Here is a 23,065-nt window from a genome sequence, read left to right as displayed (position 1 = left end):
TTTTCCAGGAAGAATCTTATAATAATCAGGAAACATTCACCTACACGAAGGAAAGGGAGCTACGAGTTTCAGAGAGATTTTTGGTCCCCGTCCAGGAAACCGAGTCCCTCCTGCTTCCGACTCACCTGCCGTCCCTGTGTTTCAGTCCTGCAGGGCAGGCAGCTCCTACCCTACACTGGCCCGTGGGACACGGGGCCCTGTTGTCCCCTCGCAGTGACAGATTTATATGGATAAATATTAAGGCACACGCCGTTTTCTTTAATGTCTTTTTATGTTTAGTCAGATCATTGTATCAGGGTAAATCAGAGTCTGGTACCATAAGCATGTTTTTCACGTGCTGGATTCTTTGTTCAGTTTTTAAAGATGAGACCTTGTTAAAACCTTTTTAGTGTTGACTGTAGCAGAATTTGATTTTTGGCCTTTGAAATTTATCCATGTATGTTTTGTTTTTGATTTATTTTTAATGTTTAAACTTTTTTTTTTTTTTTTTTTTTTTTTTTTTGCGGTATGCGGGCCTCTCACCGCTGTGGCCTCTCCCGTCGCGGAGCACAGGCTCCGGACGCGCAGGCTCAGCGGCCACGGCTCACGGGCCCAGCCGCTCCGCGGCACGTGGGATCCTCCCGGACCGGGGCACGAACCCGCGTCCCCTGCATCGGCAGGCGGACTCGCAACCACTGCGCCACCAGGGAAGCCCAGATTTTTAATTTTTTAAATTGAAGTACAGTTGATTTACAATGTTGTGTTAGTTTCAGGTGTACAGCAAAGTGATTCAGATATAAACATATATATAAAATGTATATATATTCTCTTTCAGATTCTTTTCCCTTATAGGTTATTACAAAATATTGAGTTCCCTGTTTCATGCAGTAGGTCTCTTTTGGTTATCTGTTTCATATATAGTAGTGCATGTGTGTTAACCCCGAAGTCCTAATTTCTCCCTACCTTTCCCTTTGGTAACCATGAGTTTGTTTCACGTATATTTCAAGTATGGTGCTGTTCCAAGCACTATTGGAGATATATACACATATATATATATGTGTGTGTGTGTGTATAACTATGTCTGTACATTTATATTTGCTAACTGAGCTCATTCTATATTATATATCATAAAATTATTTCACAGTCCTGTTAAAAACTTTTTAATATTTTATTGGCTGAATATTCTTTCATCATATACATGTGCCATAATTACCTTATAGTAATTTAGCTATTTAGAATAGTTACATTTGGGGCCTATTATAAATAAAAATACAGTGAACACATTTCCCATATAGTTTCCTCATACTCAGTTTCTTCCCCCTAAAATTATATTGCTAGAATGGTTCAGTGGATAAATTCAGAGAGATAAATTTAAAGAAAGTTTTAATTACTAATGCCCCCCCCAAAAAAGAAGAAAACGGGTTGCATTATGGGATACAATGTGACTTTTATCCAAAACTGCCTTTTCTTCTTGCCATTCTAACGTCGAACATATGACCAACTCTAGAGAGTAGTGGTAATCACAGGTCCTGTGGCCTGGCTCCCTGGAGTGTAACTGTGTCTCTGCCACTGGCTCACTGGACAGACAACTCGAACTATGCCTCAGTTTCCTCAGCTGTGAAATGCTCATAGTAGTAGCCCCTGCCTCGTCAGGTTGTTGTAAGAATTAAATGGGTTAATTTATGTAAATCTCTTGGAACCGTGCTAGCACGGAGTAGATGCTCACTCACTAAATGTTTGTTCATAACAGTAACAGCAACAGCATCTCAGAGAATATTTCCTAATTTTACCTTTTCCAAGATTAGTCTTTTGTTTCTATTCCTCTGGCATCTCAAATACTGAAGTATCTCAAATTACTTCTTAGACTCTTCCGTACCTGCAAATACATGCACGGAATGTGCTTTAAGAGTCCTAGGATTGCTAGTATTTGAGTTGTACACATAAATCACACAGCATGTGCATAGATTCTTATCTCAAACAGCCCGAGGGCAGAATTCTTAGCAAAATGTTTTTCACAGATGGTTGGGGGGCTTTTATAGTTTTCACCTTCGAGTCCAAAAGTTATCATGAAGATCACTAAAATAGAGGAGCAAAGTGTGCTGTGAACTCCTGCATATCTCCAGTAGAAAGCGAATGCTGCCTACCCCAGTCAGTATCCCAAACCCTTGGCCGTTTTCCTACCATAGCCACACGTTATGAGGCTGCAGATGGGTCTCTCGAAGGACATTCACTCCATCTCTTACAGTAAGGTTTCTGTTTGTATTACAGTAAATTCTTACCCCCCAGAGCTTGGCTGAACGTCAGGGAGTCACTAGCAACTCTTGTGTAGACAAGGCAGGCCTGCTGGGCCTTCTTGGTCCATTCCTGCGAAACTCAGAGCTGATGTCGGCCTGTTTTATGTTTACATGCCAGTGACAAAAAGGGAGGATGCAACCAGAAGGAAAGTGTATATAGAGAGAGGAGCTGCCTCCGTACAGATTTCTTCTCGCCATTCCCTTTATTTTTTTTAATTTATTTATTTATTTTTTTGTGGTACGCGGGCCTCTCACTGCTGTGGCCTCTCCCGTTGCGGAGCACAGGCTCCGGACGCGCAGGCGCAGCGGCCACGGCTCACGGGCTCAGCCGCTCCGCGGCACGTGGGATCTTCCCGGACCGGGGCACGAACCCGCGTCCCCTGCATCGGCAGGCGGACTCTCAACCACTGCGCCACCAGGGAAGCCCCTCGCCATTCCCTTTAAAGCAAGGTTTCTCAGCGTCGGCTGTACTGACGGTTGGACCAGATAACTCTCTTTCATGGCAGGCTGTCCTATGCATTATAGAATGTTTAGTCACATCTCTGGCCTCTACCCACTAGATTCTAATATCACATACCCTCACCCCTGTTCGTGGCAACCGAAAATGTCTCTAGACAAAACTGGCTCTGGGTGCGAACCCCTGCTCTAAGGCCACGGTGTAATAACATGTCTCTTCGTACCCTCGGCTTTGGCCAACTGGTGTCATATTCCTCAGAGAGTTCTGTGATGAAAGGGGCCTGGAACACCATCCCAAAGTCCACCCCTGGACTGTATGCGATCCGACATAGACACCTGGGAGTACGGAAATAAAACCACTCCTGTACCAACATTATAATGCCAAGGCGTAAACTCTGTTCCTAAAAAGCTCAATTCCAGCTGAAGTGAAGAAAGCGATCTCTTCCTTTTTCCCAAAGTTAATACGTTTGTAGTAAAATTAATTGCATCAGTAAAACGGCAGGTTTTAAAATTTTATCACTCTATTAATTTTTCCTGTACTCATCACCTCTGTAGTGAAAATGTATAGTCTTCAAGGTGCATCTTCAAGAAGATATCATTAATCACCTTTAAAAATTGTGCATTCCTTTTATTTTATTTATTTTTTTTTTTGCGGTACGCGGGCCTCTCACCGCTGTGGCCTCTCCCGTTGCGGAGCACAAGCTCCGGACGCGCAAGCTCAGCGGCCATGGCTCACGGGCCCAGCAGCCCCGCGGCATGTGGGATCTTCCCGGACCGGGGCACGAACCCGCGTCCCCTGCATCGGCAGGCGGACTCTCAACCACTGTGCCACCAGGGAAGCCCTGTGCATTCCTTTTAAAAAAAATGTGTATATATTCCACAGTGCTAGTCATCTTAGACTTATTGAGCCACTTCTTTTCTCACAATTTTGTTCTCATAAACTTCATGCAGTATTTTCATGTTCTGTGCACAAGCTCAATTCTTTGCACTCCTTTGGTATAAATAATGAGTTTATATTTTAAAGTTAATGGTTAATGACAATCATGTCTGTTATTTCTATAGAAATTAAATCATTGGGAAATACACTTAGATAAATGTAGCTGATGTAGTTGCTGGTATGAATTCTGTTACGGCGTTATGGAGTCTATTTTAATATAAACTGGAAAGATGGAATAAGCTGCATATTACCTTTTTTTACCTTAGAATATTTTTTTACATAAATTGTTGAATCAAATTTAGAACCCAAATTATCACTGAACCTAAAATGTCATTATTTTAACACCGTGAAATATTGCCAAACAACTGTTCTTAGTTTTCTCTCAATATTAAAACAAACGTAAGTGTGGATGTGAGATTTTTTTTAGCTAACTAATTGGAAATCGTACTGCTTTTTCAGTGGTTTTTATTGGTTTTTCATGTCTATTTTTATGAAAAATCACATGCAAAAGGAGCCCCTTTATGAAATATGTAATAGCATATGCTTGTAGTTTTCATGTTGTGTTGCTGTTTATCTGAGTATTTCTTTTAGAAGTATTCCTGGCAAATATAGCTATGAGCTATAGTTATTTCATAATTTTAAAAAATTTTCCCTTTGATTTTCATGAGCTTACGAATGCTCTACAGAGAATTGCAACTGAACAATTAATTGGCAGTCGTTAGATTTGGGCAAATTTTACATAACAACAATATTAATAAAAGCTAGCTTTTATTTAGTGTTTATTTTGTGTTAAATGGAACTCTTTGCTAAATTATTTTCATGTAATCCTCATAGTGGTATGAATTTATTAAATATTTATGTCCATAACTGTCTGTGTTACTCTTTTTAATTGTCCATTATTCTAGCCTCTTGGTCAGTCAGTGTCTTGGGAATATCTTGTAGTTGAAGAGTGTTTGTCTGACAATAAGTATTTATTAATGGGTTCAAAACGTTGCTAGACTTCTTGGTAAAAATGTTACAAACAATATAAAGAAGAAGAAGAGAAGGGCGAGGTAGGAGGAGCGAGCTGGTTGAGGCCACGTGACCTAGAAACTTGAGATTAACTAAGATTAGGGTATCAGATGACGCGCAATCAAGTGTAGATTGTGTGGTGGTGAGTTACAGGAATTCAGAGCTGGGAAAGGTTATTTAGACCCGAGGGTAGTTAGTGAAGCTCTGTGGGCAGTGGATTCTTACCTCAACCTCAAAGGAGTTTAGGATTTGGTTTGGTTGGTGACTGGCCAGTGATGAACACATGACATTTTAGATGAAAGGACAAGCAAGAGAAAAGTCCTAGAGATGAGAAAAAGCTTCCAGTGTAATGAATACTTTTGAGCCAAGGGTTTTTGAAACTTTCCTGAAATTCTGACATGATTTTTACACATTTTTTAGGAAAAGAATATTGGTTGTATTCTCATTTTTTTCTGACCTAAAATAAGAGAGCATGAAGGTATTTCTGGGGTCAGAGAGACCTCAGATATGAAAAATCAATATACCCGGGCTTCCCTGGTGGCGCAGTGGTTGAGAGTCTGCCTGCCGATGCAGGGGACGCGGGTTCGTGCCCCGGTCCGGGAGGATCCCACGTGCCGCGGAGCGGCTGGGCCCGGGAGCCGTGGCCGCTGCGCCTGCGCGTCCGGAGCCTGTGCTCCGCAACGGGAGAGGCCACAGCAGTGAGAGGCCCGCGTACAGCAAAAAAAAAAAAAAAAAAATCAATACACCCAGTATTCATTTGGTACTTGGGTTGCCCATGATTCCAGAGATAGGAGAAAAGTTAAAAAGTTGTGTTTTTCCTATTTATTTCCTTAATTCAAAATTTATTACACCATACGTTGCCCTACAACGGAGGATTACAATAGAAACTTGCCAACTGGTGTGTATTTTGCTTGTTGGTAGTAAATATTTCCGGACACCTTTCTCACGTTGGCATTCTCTATTTCAGTGGTTCTCAGCCTTTTTTTTTTTTTTTCCTGCCTCTTTCTGACTATTTCTTCTCTCCTTCTAGGTTGCAGTCTGATATACTCTCATAGTCTCTCATGACATAGAATAATTATTCTAAGGAGAGGTTAGGCCTGGGAAGATTCGTATGGGAATCCAGGAGAGGGGTATGGGCCATAATAGTTTGAAAGTTCCCCTCAGAAATATTGGTATCTCCCCTTCACTGTGCCCTTTGCTATATAAGAATTATTTTATATGCATTTTCAATTTCATACCTCGGTTGCTATTTTTCTGGAGTGTGATTAATACTTTAGATTATTAATACATTGGAATAAATTATCTCAATAACTTAATTGGAAAGACTTTTAAAAATTCTTCTCTTTTTTATTTTATTTTATTTTTTAGATCCCAAAATCTAGGAGTGAGGGATCTCTTCAGGCCCACAGGGTACCGCAGCCAGAGCTGTCTGATGGCGTTCCTCAGGTCAGCCTGCAGCTGAGTCAGAGAAATTCCTGCTGGGACGACATGAATTCAGCAGAGGCTGCTAATGCCGCCAAATTGCTCTCCAGGTTAGCCTGTTTCCTTTGTTCACACATCATGTGGTGCCTCATCTGTGCTGATACACGGGCCCGCGTATGCAGGTGTGTTTGCACGTATCCGCCACCAGCGTCATCGGGATACAGACCAGTAAAACTATTTAAAACTTACTGTAACTTTTGAAAATTTTCTGACTAGTAATTCTTATCACAGAAGCATTCTTATCACACACGCGTTCCTGGTTTGTTATATTTTATTTTATGGATTAAAACAAATTATTTAGTCAGTCGGACTGTGCTAGGTTCACATTAAAAGTTGGAAGAGTTATTTGTTAGATGCCTTTTCATAGTCTGTTCAGTGGTCAATATGGTTTGCAATTAAAGTGGACATCACAGTCGTTACTAGAACCAACTCTCACTCACAAATTTTGAATGTTGCGCTTTAACATTTAGGCTGCACGTGAAACCTGAAAGCAAACTTCTTTGTTATACTTGAGGAAAAAGGCATACAGTTTTCTTAAAATAGGTAAAATGGGGTCTGACTCTTATTTACTCCTCACATATAGAATTTTTCCTTTTAAAGGTTTTTCATCTTTTATAACTGACAACCTATTTCTATAATTTAAAAAATGTCATTACAAGTATAAGACGGAGAGCTCTAAAGAATGGAAAGATTTTTAAGACATTATATAAACAATACAGTTAAAGAGCTTGCCACTTTGGATTGCATTATAGAAAAGATGGAGTTCGAGCTGGATTTTTTAAATGAAGATAATTTAAATGTGAAGAAAGAGAAGTCAAGACTCTTGTAGATGGGCCCAGTTAGGAGGCAAGAGTAGGTACAGTGTATTGGGGGCATACCAAACAGAAGTCCTGTGAGGAATCAGTGGGGAAAAGGGCTGGGAAGGTGGGGTGAGGCCAAGCCATTGAGGACCTCGAATGCCAGCCTGCAGTTATTTCTTGTTCAGTCTTGCCCCTCACTGAACAGATGTTCAGCACTTGACCTCTGCTTCCAGGAAGTGCTTTAGGACAGAGGATGTGGCAGTGAACAAAGCCAGCCAGACCCTGGAGTTCATGGACCTTATGTTCTAGTGAGGGAGGAAATAGCAAGAGACACAGGGGAAAAATAAAAAAAGCCTGTGAAGACCATTTCAGCTCATTAATAAATGGGGGAGTTAAGAAATAAGTAGGTTAACGTAATAGACTGACCCAAAGACCATTTTAGTTTGCTTAGGCAGGGGAAGCCTGAATTGAAACAAGAAGGCGGGAGAGAAGAGAGCCTGTGAAGATCAAGGCCAAGAGCATTTCTGTGCAAAAGAGCTGAGGTTCGGAAGCTTAGCTTCCTGCTACAGGTGACAGGAAACCAGGGAAAGTTCCAGCTGGGTAGGGTTAGGTGACGAGAGCCATGGTAAGTTGGTATGTTGGAACAGGAATCTTCCATCAGCAAGCAGGCTTGACTGGAAGAGGAGAGCTTGGAGGCTGGTACAGTGTTGGTTCCTTCAAGAGTTATAAATTTTCACTGAGATCTAGTAGTGTGGCATTTACTTGCTGGGTGCTGGGGATTCGGAGAATGAGAGGACATGTGCCTTGCACTCGGGGAAACAGAGGATAAGTGAGTAAAAATTCCATAATTATCATTAAATAGACATTCGCTAAGTGCCTGTTACGTACGGGGCACTGTGAAATGCGCTGGTGATAAAGTCATACCTACGATTCGAGTGCCTCTCTTAAGGCGCTTCGAAAACCGTCCGCAGGTTGCCGTGTGAGGGCAGAGGAAGGGCCCAGACCAGGTGGGGACCCGGAGTTCAGAAGTTTCAGAAAGAGGGTGATGTTTGAACTGAGGCGAGTGGGATTTGTGGAGGTACTGGGCAGGGAAGCCAAGAGAAGGGTGCTTCTGGAAGAGAAAAGCGCATGTGCAAGGACACATAGGGCAATGAGGACAGCTTGGAGGAGAGCTGTGATTGCAGCGGGGAGACAAGGACATCTGGATTTTGGAACTGACACTGGCAGAGGCGCTAAAGGTGCGGTAAGAGATGAAGATGAATAGGTCAGAGCGTGGGCAACTGGGCCCCATGTCCAGGAGCTTGGATTTTTCTCTTAGAAGTGGCAGAGGGTGATCACAGGAATATAAGCAGGAAGACGATAGAAACAGACTTGCATTTTATAAATTCCCGTGTGTTTCGGAGACACAAATCAAGAAGTGAGATTATGGAGAGAAGGCACAGCTAACATTGCTCTGGCCTCCGTTTGTCCCTCTGGTTAGCATATCTCCAGTTAAAACAAATGCATGGGCTTCCCTGCTGGCGCAGTGGTTGAGAATCCGCCCGCCGATGCAGGGGACGCGGGTTCGTGCCCCGGTCCGGGAGGATCCCACGTGCCGCGGAGCGGCTGGGCCCGTGAGCCGTGGCCGCTGCGCCTGCGCGTCCGGAGCCTGTGCTCCGCGACGGGAGAGGCCGCAGCAGTGAGAGGCCCGCGTACCGCAAAACAAAACAAATGCATATTAGTATTTTTTAATTTCTTCTGTACCTTGCTTTTTTTTTTTTAAGTACAGTCTTAAAGAACTAACTTCTTCCCGCTGGGCAACCGTAAAGATTTAGATAGGACAACACCTCCCTGTCAAACCTTGCTACCCACCAGCGTGCAGAAGCTCATTCAGTCTCTTGTCTCTATCCGTAAATCTGGAGTGTCTGTGCAGACATTTTTACTTTTGTATTTTTATGTACCTCTTAATAGATTGTGTGACAAATTATCAAAAGACAAATGGAGATCATTAAAATGAATTTAACTAAAAATAACTTTAAAATCCTTTCTATGTCTTTGAAGTAGCAGAATAGGTCTTGTGCCAATTTTTATTGCAAAAATGAACTTACAAAGATGTTTTCATTTGCGGTTGCTTTCTAAAACAAGTTATTGGTTAGTTCATAAGTTGGAGCTAGAAAAAAAGAAGTGTGCCTGTGTTTGGTACACACCCTCAACTTTCTCTAAATCTTTTCTTCGGGAAGTTTCCATTTTTCTCTTTAACAGTTTATTGCTCGCCTCAGTCTTAACCACAGAGGTTGGCAGGGCTGTATTAAGTATTTTGCTGTGCCCTTGTTCTCTAAATACAGTATTTACTTTGGCTTACCAACACTTTTCCAAGGAATGGTCAAGGAGCATTCATCTGAGCTTTTCATAGCATTGATTTATTTTTTAGTTGCTCCTATTAAAAGAAAAAAAAAAGCAATTCAGCAAAATCTATTCTTGTTTGACTTATGATCTGGTAAGTTTGATTTACTTTACACAACGAAAAATAAAGCAGTTCTCTTTGCACTTATTAAAAAAATGATTGCAACACATTTATACGTAACAGTTTGACTTTCAGCGGAGCTACCATATCAGTTAACAACAAAGATAAAACCAAGAAAGAACCTTTGGTATTGAAATGTCCAGAATGATGAAGTGTGCTACGATTTTTAAACAACCGGTTTGATTTCTAGGGCTTTGAGAAGTGATTTTGGCTAACAGTGTGTTCTTGATAACTTGGAATTATTAGAGTGTAGACCTTGTTCAGTATTTTTTCCCAGGTTGGCTGACTTTGATCTTTTTTTCTTCTTAGTTTCAAATCTTAAACATAGTCCCATTGCTTCTTGAGATGTAATAGAAATGTGAATTTTTATCAGCAAGTGTTCATTGTTTTTCTGCTTTTCGGATAGTGGCGGTAGAAATAAAAGCATACAGAGTAACACATTTTAAAATGAGCATTCAAAGGGGAACTCAGTGTCATGTATTGCTTACTGGCGGACTTCTATCTTGGAACATTATTTATTTATATGAATAAGTTTGTTCTGTATTTCTGTAATTGTCTAAAATTGGCATTGAGGATGTAATCATATAAACAATCATTTTTCTAGTCTTCATAGAATCTTTCTCTCATAATTAAAATGGCTTCATGAGAAAAGCTTAGGAATAACTATCTCTTGATTTTGTTAGAGCTCAGTGGAGCTGTCTTATACTGGATTCGCAGGCAAGGACAGAAGTGCTTAGTGACAGGTTTACTTCATTCAGTAAAGGCATTTAGCTAATCCATTTATATCATCTAAATCTGACATCAGCAATTTCTAAAATATTGTCAAGAATTCTTTTTTGTAATCCAGCTGTTGGCATTACCAAAACTCGCGGTAGGCTGAAAGGCATAACTCCTAATCTGACATGCTGACTTTAAAAGAGTAAAGGCCTGTCCTTCTCCGCCCTGTAACTACAGTGCACAAGTTTGGTGGGTTAGAGGCACGCACAGCAATGAGGATATTGTTGGACAAATGCATCCCTTAGGCAAGGCTGGAACATTCCAGTCCCTCTCCCTACACATGATAATCTTATCTTGCTTCTTTTAAAAATATTGAGGAAAATATTTGTTTTGTCATTTACACAAGAACTAACCTATAGGTGTTAACTTGGTTAGTAAACAGGCCACTTAAAAATTTTCCTGGAAGGGAAAGTTACACATCCGTCCTAAAACAGTAAAAGGAAAAGATCTGTATGTAAAGTTTAAGATGTTAAAATCATTTGAAGCTTCAAGGATAGCTGTATTATTATCTATTTCAACATGTGAAATAGATAAATGATTATTTTTTCATGTTACTGGCACTATATTATTACTTTCAGAATTTAACTTTAGAACTTAAAGAAGAGGATTAATATTTTTAGTCTTTTAGATGTTAAACAATATCGATTGTAATGTTTTATTTGAAAAGTTATGCATTTCCTTAAATGTGTGATTTTCTTGAAGGCCAGAGGAAAATTTCTAGTTTTGTTCTATAAAGTCAGAGTGAAGACTCAAGAAAAACTGTATGTTGTATGATTCCATTTATATGAAATGTCCAGAAAGGACAAATTTATAGAAACAGAAAGTAGAGTTGTGATTGTCACAGGGTGGAGAGCCAGGAAGGGACTGTATATGTACAGGAGATAAACTGTACATGCCTGGAGGGACCTTATTTAGGGGAATGAAAATATTCTAAGCTGATCTATCGTGAGAGTTACACCACTTGGTAAAGTTACTAAAAATCACTGAACTGTGTACTTGAAAATGTGGATTTTAAATATGTAGAATACACCTCAATAACACTGTTTAAAAAAATACAAATACAAAAAAAGTTGGAGTAAGGAGAAGTGGATATGCTTTACCAAGAAAGTCACTTGAGTGCAGATTGCTGAGATACCACTATTGTTATAAGTAAATGCTCTCTGCAGAGAATTGTGTTTGCTACATTTTAAGAGAATTTGTTCCTTTGTACTTTTCATTGACTATGACGGCATGGCGGCAGCAATAAAGGTCAGGTCCTCTTGAAATGCAGTTCATAAGGAGAGAAAGGTAGAGAGGGAAAAAGCTCTTTGCTTTTTCATCCCTGGAATGATTCCAGGTTGGGGTTTACTGTGCTATAATCAAAAGTTATTGAAGTGATCAGTATTTCCGGGAGACATAGAAACAGAAGGGAAAAGCTCCAACATCTTGGGAGTTCCACAAAGAAAATCATAGGTCCATTGTTCATAAAGCAGAAAAGTTACCCAGTATATTTCTGTCAACAGAAGTTCATGGTCTCCTTTCCTGTAGATGAGTGTCCTATAGACACATTGACAATGAAAATAAGTTTTGTACTTGACTCTTACATAAAGGGATAAAGCAAGTAAGAATGATAAAAATGCTTTCATTTTCTGTAACAGGAATAAATAAATAGCTACCACTATGCCAATCATTTACCTAAAATAATATGAAGAATATAGAATTAAAATATATTTGCTTATGTTACAGAGGTGTTCTTAATTTGATAGCTAACTGAGGGAAACTACAATAAATCTCTTTTCAATGTGTATTAAAAACAAATCGTTCCCTGGGATAGCATATTCGGCCTGAAAGCATTGTGGTATTCTGAAAGTTTTGTCGACTTATTCCATTCTTCAATACTTTGAATTACATGAGGAATACATTCTTCTTAGAAAAATTTCAAATAACCACTGGTAAGACTAAAGTTCCCCTTGACTCTCTTGCTCTACAATTCAACTTCCCTCCCCTCTCCTCCAGGAGATAACTGTTATTATGGGTTTAATTATATATTCTTCCAGACTTCTGTCAGTGTATTTACACAGGAGTATAGTTTGCATACTTTTCCACTTTTTGGAAACCAATTCTCATGATACTGAATGTATTGTGACGCTTCACGTGTTCCTGAAATTTTCCAGTTTCCTGCATCATTTCCTCCTACTGTGTCATTCCTTCCCTTTCCTTCCCACCTTGGCGTTCAGTGGTCTCCAAGTCTCCTTCCTGGACTGCCTACTCACTCCCTTCTCTGTCTGTTGTCTCTTCCACGGCGAATCTAGTCACAGAATGATAATTTTCAAATCAGTATCTTGCCCCTGAACTCAGTTCTAAGTTCCCAGGGCCTGCGGCCATCTCTCCTTCAGCCTTTACCATAAACTTACTGTGCCCAAACAGAACTCACGTTCTCATCTTTCCCTCCAACTTTGCTATGTGTTGCATTCTCCCAACCGCTAGACTCAAACCTTTTATATAATAAGTCACCAAGTCTTGTCAGTATTTCCTTTTCAGGATCTCCAACATCCTTGTCCCCATTTTCTCCCCCATGATCTCAACTGTAATTTAGGCCTCCATCACCTTGTGATTAGATAATTACTACATCTTCTGCACTCCTCTAACCTAGTGGATTTATTTTCTTCATACAAGTTGGTCCTCTGCCTCTGTTTTCAACTCCTAACTCTATACAGTGACTTCTGGATCTATATCTCCCATTCCGAATCCTGCACCGTATGTCACTCTTCACTAGCAGATGTGTCAACCTTATCCATAAGATACCACAGACCCTTCCCTTGCCCCCTACCCTATCCACTGCCAGCCAATCCCAGAATGCTCTTTGACAGTCTCACTTTCTATATTTGCCTCATTACTACCCTACTACTTACCACCTCTGCAAATGCAAATGCAGATCATACTCCTTCTCAGAACTATTTAGTGGCTTACATGTGCCCAGCCTACAAGAAAATCCTTTCTCTATTCTCTACCTGTCTTTCCAGCCCCTTCTCCCTCCTCTATGGCTGCCTTTTTCTCATACTTACAGCTGCCATATAAACCATACTTTCCATGACTATCTTGGTTTCAGATGTATCCTCTTCAAGATTAAATCATGTGTCAGACTTTGTCTTGATATTTGCTTAAAAATTTTTACAGCAAGATGACAGAAGAGGAGGTCCCCCGCCCATATTCCCCCCACAGCAACAGTAACTTGGCAGCCATCCATAGACAAAAGTGCCTTTGTAGGAGCTTTGGGATCCAAGTAAGAGGTTGCAAAACTCCAGCATAGCCCAAGACTAAGGAAGGTCATTCTGAGAAAACCTACCCTCACCCAGGTGGCAGGCTCACAAACCGTGGTTGCATGATTGTGGCTACAGGCCTGGGAAAAGGCCCAGTCCCCTGTGGACGCAGCTGTAGCCCCCTCTGGCCTTGGTTCCACCACCAGTGCCACACAAGGGACCAGGGGGGAAACACGCCCACCCACGCCTTGGGTAACAGGTCCATGACCTCAGTCCCAACTGTAGACCTGAAGCAGCCTGTGACCCGGCTCCAGCCACTCTCAGCCCTAATCTGGAAATAATCCCTCCCACCCAGGGATCCAGCCAGAGAGACACTTGTCCGTTTCCCCAAAGGCAGACCTGCCAACCTCGGTCCGACTGAGGATTCTGAAGTAGCACTGTGACTCGCCCCAGCTCCTGCCAGCTGTGCTCCAAGACTAGTCCTGCCTACCCAGGGACCTGGCAGCAGACATGCTTCTCCAAGCCCCCAGAGGCAGGCCTGTTTAACTTGGTCCGACCGTGGATTCTGAAGCAGCTCTAATGACCTAGCTAGCACCAGCCCCACTCAGCCGTGGGCCAGGGGCAGTCCTACCCACCTAGGAAGCTGGCAAGAGGCACATGCATCCATATACCCAGAGGGAGGGATACAGACCCCAGACTTGGTTGTGGACCCCAAAGCAGTCCCGTGACTCAGTTCCAGCCTTTCTCAGCAGTGGTCAGGGGCAGTCCTTCCCACCCAGGACCTGGCAGGAACCTTCCCATAGACCTGGCAGGAGCCACACATCTGGTAACAGGCCACTGTCTGAGGACCCTCAGGCAGACCCTTGTCCCAGCGCCAGCTCTACTAACCAAGGTCCTGGAGGCAGTTGCATCATTTCAGGGAGCAGATAGGATCCACACCTGCCTAGGTCCACCAACCACAGACCCAGCAGCAGCCCTATGACGTGGCTTTAATCCTGCTTCACTGGGATCCCAGAGGCAATTCCATCAGCTCAGGGACCTGAAAGAAGAAGGTCTTTTCCTGCCAAAACCAGTCTGTAAAGACCAGAAGAAGTGTTTGTGCCTTCAAATGCACAGATACCAGTACAAGGCTACACATATCACAAAGAATCAGGCAAATGTGACACCACAAAAGGAAATTAGTAAAGCTCCAATAACCAAACCAAATAAATGGAGATAGACACATTTCCTGAAAAGTATTTTTTTAAATCATGTTTTAAAAGCTCATCAAGGGACTTGCCTGGTGGTGCAGTGGTTAAGAATCCACCTGCTAATGCAGGGGACATGGGTTCAAGCCCTGGTCTGGGAAGATCCCACATGCCACAAAGCAACTAAGCCCATGCACCACAACTACTGAACCTGCGCTCTAGAGCCCGCGAGACACAACTACTGAGCCTGCATGCCACAACTACTGAAGCCCATGCGCTTAGAGCCCATGCTCAGCAACAGGAGAAGCCACCACAGTGAGAAACCTGTGCACTGCAATGAAGAGTGGCCCTGCTTACCTCAACTAGAGAGGGCCCACATACAGCAACGAAGACCCGATGCAGACAAAAATAAATAAATTAATTTTTTTAAAAAAGCTCATCGAGATGCAAGAGAACATAGATAGCTAAATAAAGTCAGGAAAACAGTACATAACAGATCAAGATGTATAATAGAGAAATAGAAACCATAAACACAATCAAACAGAAATTCTGGAGCTGAAGAATACAATGACAGAACTGAAAATTCAATAGAGACCTTCAACAGAGGAGAGTTGATCATGAAGAAGAAAGAATCTGCCAACTTGAAGATAGGTCATTTAGCATTAGCTGGAGGAACAAAACAATAAAATGAAAAAGAGTGACAAAATCATGCAAGACCTAGAGGACACCATTAAGCAAATGAATGTACACAACTTAGAAGTTCAAGCAGGAGACAGAGAGAGAAAGGAGAAGAAAAATTATTTTTAAAGTAATGGCTGAAAACTTCCTGAATCTTAAAAGGGATATGAACATCCAGGTGAATCTCAAAGGACCCCAAGCAAGATTACTCTGAGACATGTTATACAGATTGTCAAAAGTCAAAGACCAAGAGAGACTCCTGAAAGCAGCAAGAGAAAAAACAATTCATCACATACAAGGAACCCTCATGAGGCTATAACTGGATTTTTTGGCATGACCCTTGTAGGCCAGGAGGAAATGGGATGACATATTCAAAGTGTGAAAGAAAAAACTGCCAACCAGGAATACTATATCTGACAAAGCTGTCCTTCAGAAATGAAGGGGAGATGAATACATTACCAGACAAACAAAAGATCAGGGAATTCATCGCCGTAAGACCTGCCTTACAAGAAAGGCCTAAGAGCGTTATTCAAATTGAAAGAAAAGGAAGCTAAGTAACCACATGAAAACGTACTACCCGGACTTCTCTGGTGGCGCAGTGGTTAAGAATCCTCCTGCCAATGCAGGGGACACAGGTTCAAGCCATGGTCTGGGAAGATCCCTCATGCCATGGAGCAATTAAGCCCGTGTGCCACAACTACTGAGCCTGTGCTCTAGAGCCCACAAACCCCAACTACTGAAGCCCGCGTGCCTAGAGCCTATACTTCACAACAATAGAAGCCACTGCAATGAGAAGCCCAGGCACCGCAATGAAGAGTAGCCCCCACTCACTGCAACTAGAGAAAGCCCGTGCATGGCAACGAAAACCCAGTGAGGCCCCCCAAATTAATTAATAATAATAAAAAATACTACCCAAAGAGATCCACAGATTCAGTGTAATTGCTATTGCAATTCCAATGGCATTTTTCACAGATTAAAAAAAAAAATCCTGACTTTTATATGGAACCACAAAAGACCCCAAATAGCGAAAGCAATCTTGAGAAAGAAAACAAAGCTGGAGGCATCATGTTCCTGATTTCAAACTATGTTACAAAGGAATAGTAATCAAAACGGTATGCTACTGGTATGAAAACAGAGACACACCAATGGAGCAGAATAGACAACCTAGAAATAAACCTAAGCATATACAGTCAACTAATCTTTGACAAGGGTGCTAAGAATACACAGTGGAGAAAGGATAGGCTCTTCAATAGATGGTGTTAGGAAAACTGGATATCTACATGCAAAAGAATGAAACTGGACCCGTATCTTACACTCCACTTGAAAATTAGCTCAAAATGGATTAAACACCTAAATGTAAAACCTGAAACTGTAGAACTGCTAGAAGAAAACATTGGGGAAAAGCTCCGTGACGTTGGTTTTGGCAGTGATTTTTTTGATACAACTCTAAAAGCACAGGCAACAAAAACAAAAATCAACAGGTGGGACTACATCAAACTAAAAAGCTTCAGCACAGTCAAGGAAACCACCAACAAAATGAAAAGGCAAACTATGGAATGGCAGAAAATATAAATATTTCAATCTATATACCTGAGAAAGGGTTAATATCCAAAATATATAAGGAACTCATATAACTCAATAGCAAAAAGGAAAAAAAAAAATCCAGTTAACCCAATTAAGCTGGGCAAAGGACTTGAATAGACATTTTTTCAAAGAAGACATAGGAATGGTCAGCAGCTATATGAAAAAGTGCTCAGCATCACTAATCATCAAGGAAATGTAAAATAGAACCACAATAAGCTATTGCCTCACACCTATTAGGATGACTGTCATCAAGAAGACAAGAGATAGGGCTTCCCTGGTGGCACAGTGGTTGGGAGTCCGCCTGCCGATGCAGGGGACATGGGTTCGTGCCCCGGTCCGGGAAGATCCCACATGCCGCAGAGCAGCTGGGCCCGTGAGCTATGGCCGCTGCGCCTGCACGTCCGGAGCCTGTGCTCCGCAACGGGAGAGGCCACAGCAGTGTGAGAGGCTCGCGTACCGAAAAAAAAAAAAAAAAAAAAAAATTGTAGCTCTGAGGTGACAGATGTGTTAATTTGCCTGATTGTGGTAATCATTTTACAATGTATACACATATCAAATCATCACAATTTATACCTTAAATATATGCAATTTGTATTTGTCAATTATATCTCAGTGATGCTAGAAAAAAATAAATAACCCTACGTGTAACATTTTTGTCTACATCACAGTTTTGTCAGGTGACCCTGTGAAAGGATTTTCAGATCTGAAAAATAATCTTGGATGAAGAAACTATGATTCTGCAAAGGTTATTCATTTCACAGATATTTATTGAGTTAGGTGAATTATCTAATATCACATAGTTAGTTGGCAGGCTGAGATTAATATATGTCTTCTGATTATTTTACAGTTATTTCTTGCCTGTCTTCTACCTTGATTTACTTCACCCTTTCATGTCTTTATACTTCTCTCTTCAAGCTGATTGTGACTTCCTGAACTAGAAGGACTGCATCTTATGTGGGTTTTTTTGCATCCATGACAGTACCTAGTAGGTTTATACTTAGCTGCTCCTGCCATAGTCGTTATTCTTGTAATATTACACGTGCTCAACTTGAATTTAAATTCTACTCTCATCCTCTTAGCTGACTTAAACCTCTCTGACGTTGAGGTCTGATTCTAAAACAGTAGAATTTTATGTGTTAATTCTGTTTCTTGTGGTCCTTGGAAAGTGTTCCTTGGGTATTTGCACTGGCCACCCTTGAAAATGCCTCATAATTCCAGGCAGCTGTGCCCTCTCATCATCCCCACTTAATCTCTGTGCCGTCTCCACACGGGTGCTCTGGCCCTGATGTTGCATTCCTATCAGTAATGTGCTGCTTATTTATGTGGGAGAAGTTCATTGTTTTATGAGCTCATAACATCTCTGTGCAACTCTCTGCCCTTGTAGCAGAAATCGTGTCTTGTGATGTTTGCCAAATGACACTTCATATTTTAGTCACATTACAACAGTAGATCTCATAAGATTCAGACTTCAAATGACATTAGTAATGAATCAATATTCAACAATATTAACTGTACCCATTGTCTTTCAAGATATCTAATCTGTTAACTCCAGCAATCAACTATGACTTTCTTCATTTCTGAAGTCAAGCCAGCAACAGAAAGCAGCCATAATTATCCTGTGTTTGGACTTCATAAAGGGCACTCCAGTTACTTCTTGGACAACTGCTTGTTCGCCATAGGGTCCCACTCTCTGCTACTTGGAAAAAGGTGTCAGAACTTTTAACTGACTACTGAAGCTGAAATGAAATTAGGATTCTTAGCTATAAGATTCATAACCATATCATGTACAGTATAATTTGAAAACTTACCAAATATAAATGTGCTGCTGACTCTTCAAGGTTTCCTCCAATAAGTCCCACATGAGGAAAGGAAAGTTTAAAAACCACCTTGTGAAAAGCATAGTGCTAGGTCTCACCACACAGTTTACCTACAGAGCTACAATTTTCTGAGGTATTTATGCTCCCTGGCCTTCGTAACAAAGATTAATAGAAAAGTAGGTTTGAAAAAGTCTCCAGGGTCCCAGGTTGGGTTAGAAAAAATATCTAATTCCATTTCTATAGATAGTTTTCTAATCTATTCTTAACCACCACTAGCTCCCATGATAAATATTCCAGGGTCATCTTAAATAAACTATTTCATATACGTTGAATAACTATTAAACATATTTTCTAGTGTATTAAACATATTTTCTAGTGTTTAATTTCAATCTCCCTTTATTCCTATAATTTAAAATGAAAATATCTGATATTTCTCCAATTATTTTGATTATTAAAAAACAATTTACCTATTCACCAAAGTCTGCCACTCAATACAGTTGCTCTCTTCAAATTTTGGCATTTCACTGGGATGCAAATTTCAATTTAAAATTTTTTTCTAAACTCTATTTAGAGCAGTTGGTAAGGGAAGGTAAGTAATGGTAAAGAAATTTATTATCATGTTTGCAGATTTTTTTTTCACACAAATTTAAGGAGTTATTTTTTATTATTAACTTGGAAGTATTTCTGATACCAGTTTTTTTAAAAATATTTACTTATTTGGTTGCACCAGGTCTCAGTAGCGGCAGGCGGGCTCCTTAGTTGTGGCTCACCAGCTCCTTAGTTGCAGCAGATGGGCTCCTTAGTTGTGGCATGCAAACTCTTAGTTTCAGCATGCCTCTGGGATCTAGTTCCCTGACTAGGGATCGAACCTGGGCCCACTGCATTGGGAGCACGGAGTCTTATACACTGCACCACCAGGGAAGTCCCTGCAGATCATTTCTAGTAACATGTAAATCACCGGAGTATATCTGGACTGCTGTGGTATTAACTGAATTTATTTTAGTAATTCAAAGTCAACAGATTCTTATTGGGCACATTGTTTGTACTGCACATTTTGCACTGGGCCCTGAGAAGTCAAAGAGAACTAAGGCACAGTCTCTAATCCTTAGGGGTCTCCTAGTCCATCAAGTGAGGCAAACTTATACATGGTTAACAATGATAAAAAATGCAGAAGGTTTTATTTTTTATTTATTTATTTTTTTGTCACTGTCATTTTTTTTTAACATCTTTATTGGAGTATAATTGCTTTACAATTGTGTGTTAGTTTCTGCTTTACAACAAAGTGAATCAGTTATACATATACATATGTTCCCATATCTCTTCCCTCTTGCGTCACCCTCCCTCCCACCCTCCCTATCCCACCCCTCTAGGTGGTCACAGAGCACCGAGCTGATCTCCCTGTGCTATGAGGCTGCTTCCCACTAGCTAGCTATTTTACATTTGGTAGTGTATATATGTCCATACCACTCTCTCACTTCGTCACAGCTTACCCTTGTGTCCCTAGGTCTGAAGTGGGTCTCTTGTAGACAGCATATGTACGGGTCTTGTTTTTGTATCCATTCAGCCAGTCTGTATCTTTTGGTTGGAGCATTTAATCCATTTACATTTAAGGTAATTATCGATATGTATGTTCCTATTACCATTTTCTTAATTGTTTTTTGTTTGTTATTGTAGGTCTTTTCCTTCTCTTGTGTTTCCTGCCTGGAGAAGTTCCTTTAGCATTTGTTGGAAAGCTGGTTTGGTGGTGCTGAATTCTCTCAGCTTTTGCTTGTCTGTAGAGGTTTTAATGACTCCAGTGAATCTGAATGAGATCCTTGCTGGGTAGAGTAATCTTGGTTGTAGGTTTTTCTCCTTCATCACTTTAAATATGTCCTGCCACTTCCTTCTGGCTTGTAGAGTTTCTGCTGAAAGATCAGCTGTTAACCTTATGGGGATTCCCTTCTGTGCTATTTGTTGTTTTTCACTTGCTGCTTTTAATATTTTTTCTTTGTATTTCATTTTGATTATTATGTGTCTTGGTGTGTTTCTCCTTGGATTTATCCTGTATGGGACTCTGTGCTTCCTGGACTTGATTGACTAATTCCTTTCCCATATTAGGGGAGTTTTCAACTACAATCTCTTCAAATATTTTCTCAGTCCCTTTCTTTTTCTCTTCTTCTTCTGGGACCCCTATAATTCAAATGTTGGTACGTTTAATATTGAACCAGTGGTTTCTGAGACTGGCCTCACTTCTTTTCATTCTTTTCTCTTTATTCTGCTCTGCGGTAGTTACTTCCACTATTTTATCTTCCAGGTCACTTATCCGTTCTTCTGCCTCAGTTATTCTGCTATTGATTTCTTCTAGAGAATTTTTAATTTATTTTCTTGTTCATCATTATTTGTTTGCTCTTTAGTTCTTGTAGGTCCTTTTTAAACATTTCTTGTATTTTCTCCATTTTGTTTCCAAGATTTTGGATCATCTTTACTATCATTACTCTGAATTCTTTTTCAGATAGACTGCCTATTTCCTCTTCATTTGTTTGGTCTGGGGGATTTTTACCTTGGTCCTTCATCAGCTGTGTGTTTCTCTCTCTTCTCATTTTGCTTAACTTACTGTGTTTAGGGTCTCCTTTTCGCAGGCTGCAGGTTCGTAGTTCCCGTTGTTTTTGGTGTCTGTGCCCAGTGGCTAAGGTTGGTTCAGTGGGTTGTGTAGGCTTCCTGGTGGAGGGGACTGGTGCCTGTGTTCTGGTGGACGAGGCTGGATCTTGTCTTTCTGGGGTGCAGGTCTGCCTCCAGTGGTGTGTTTTGGGGTATCTGTGACCTTATTATGATTTTAGGCAGCCTCTCTGCTAATGGGTGGGGTTGTGTTCCTGTCTTGCTAATTGTTTGGCATGGGGTGTCGAGCACTGTACGTTGCTGGTCTTTGAGTGAAGCTGGGTCTTGGCGTTGAGATGGAGATCTCTGGGAGATTTTCGCCGTTTGATATTACGTGGAGCTGGGAGGTCTCCTGTAGACCAGTGTCCTGAAGTTGGTTCTCCCACCTCAGAGGCACAGCACTGACTCCTGGCTGGAGCACCAAGAGCCTTTCATCCACATGGCTCAGAATAAAAGGGAGAAAAAATAGAACAAAAGAAAGAAAGAACATAAAATAAAATAAAATCAAGTAAAATAATGTAAAATAAAGTTATTAAATTAAAGTTATTAAAATAAAAAATAATTATTAAGAAAAATATTTTTTAAAGTAAAAAAAAAAAAAAGATGTACAGAACCCTAGGACAAGTGGTAAATGCAGAGCTATACAGAGAAAATTACACACAGAAGCATACACATACTCACTCACAAAAAGAGAAAAAGGGAAAAAAATGTATATCTTTGCACCCAAAGTCCACCTCATCAATTTGGGATGATTCGTTGTCTATTCAGGTATTCCGCAGATACGGGGTACATCAGGTTGATTGTGGAGATTTAATCCGCTGCTCGTGAGGCCGTTGGGAGAGATTTCCCTTCCTCTTCTTTGTTCGCACAGATCCCGGGGGTTCAGCTTTGGATTTGGCCCCGCCTCTGCGTGTAGGTCACCTGAGGGTCTGTACTTCGCTCAGATAGGACGGGGTTAAAGGAGCCGCTGATTCGGGGACTCTGGCTCACTCAGGCCGGGGGGAGGGAGGGGTACGCATGCGTGGCGAGCCTGCAGCGTCAGAGGCGGCGTCACGTTGCATCGGCCTGAGGCGCGCCGTGCGTTCTCCCGGGGAGGTTGTCCCTGGATCCCGGGACCCTGGCAGTGGCGGGCTGCACAGGCTCCCGGGAGGGGAGGTGTGGACGGTGACCTGTGCTCGCACACAGGCTTCTTGGTGGCGGCAGCAGCGGCCTTAGGCGTCCCATGCCCGTCTCTGGGGTCCGCGCTGACAGCTGCAGCTCGCTCCCGTCTCTGGAGCTCCTTTAAGCAGCGCTCTTAATCCCCTCTCCTCGCGCCCCAGAAAACACAGAGGCAAGAAAAAGTCCCTTGTCTCTTTGGCAGCTCCAGACTTCTCCCGAACTCCCTCCCGGCCAGCCGTGGTGCACTAAACCCTTCAGGCTGTGTTCACGCCGCCAACTCCAGACCTTTCCCTGGGATCCGCCCGAGGCTCAGTTCCCAGCCCCGCCCGCCCTGGGCCGGTGAGCAGACAAGCCTCTCGGGCTGGTGAGTGCTGGTTGGCACCGATCCTCTGCGGGAATCTCTCCGCTTTGCCCTCCGCACCCTGTTGCTGTGGCTGCGCTCTCCTCCGCGGCTCCAAAGCTTCCCCTCCGCCACCCGCAGTCTCTGCCCATGAAGAGGCTCCTAGTGTGTGGGAACCTTTCCTCCTTC

General features: G+C 41.7%; 1 protein-coding gene across 11 annotated transcripts in view; it reads left to right on the top strand.

Annotated features, from left to right (window-relative positions):
• The window catches only part of FAM13A (family with sequence similarity 13 member A), a 358,502-nt gene that overhangs the window by 216,403 nt on the left and 119,034 nt on the right, over nt 1–23,065 (top strand). For 9 of the 11 annotated variants that reach the window (XM_067035492.1, XM_067035488.1, XM_067035487.1 and 6 more), the window contains one exon: nt 6,046–6,209. The exons of the other annotated variants lie outside the window; for them this stretch is intronic. In XM_067035492.1, coding sequence (XP_066891593.1) covers nt 6,046–6,209 — 164 coding nt within the window. The remainder of the gene's footprint in view (nt 1–6,045; nt 6,210–23,065) is intronic. 11 annotated transcript variants of the gene reach the window in all.

The sequence above is a fragment of the Kogia breviceps genome, chromosome 6 (genome assembly GCF_026419965.1).
Source record: "Kogia breviceps isolate mKogBre1 chromosome 6, mKogBre1 haplotype 1, whole genome shotgun sequence".
Lineage (NCBI taxonomy): Eukaryota > Metazoa > Chordata > Mammalia > Artiodactyla > Physeteridae > Kogia > Kogia breviceps.
The sequence above is the reverse complement of the archived record's forward strand: the minus strand, read 5'-3'. Positions and strand labels throughout refer to the sequence as shown.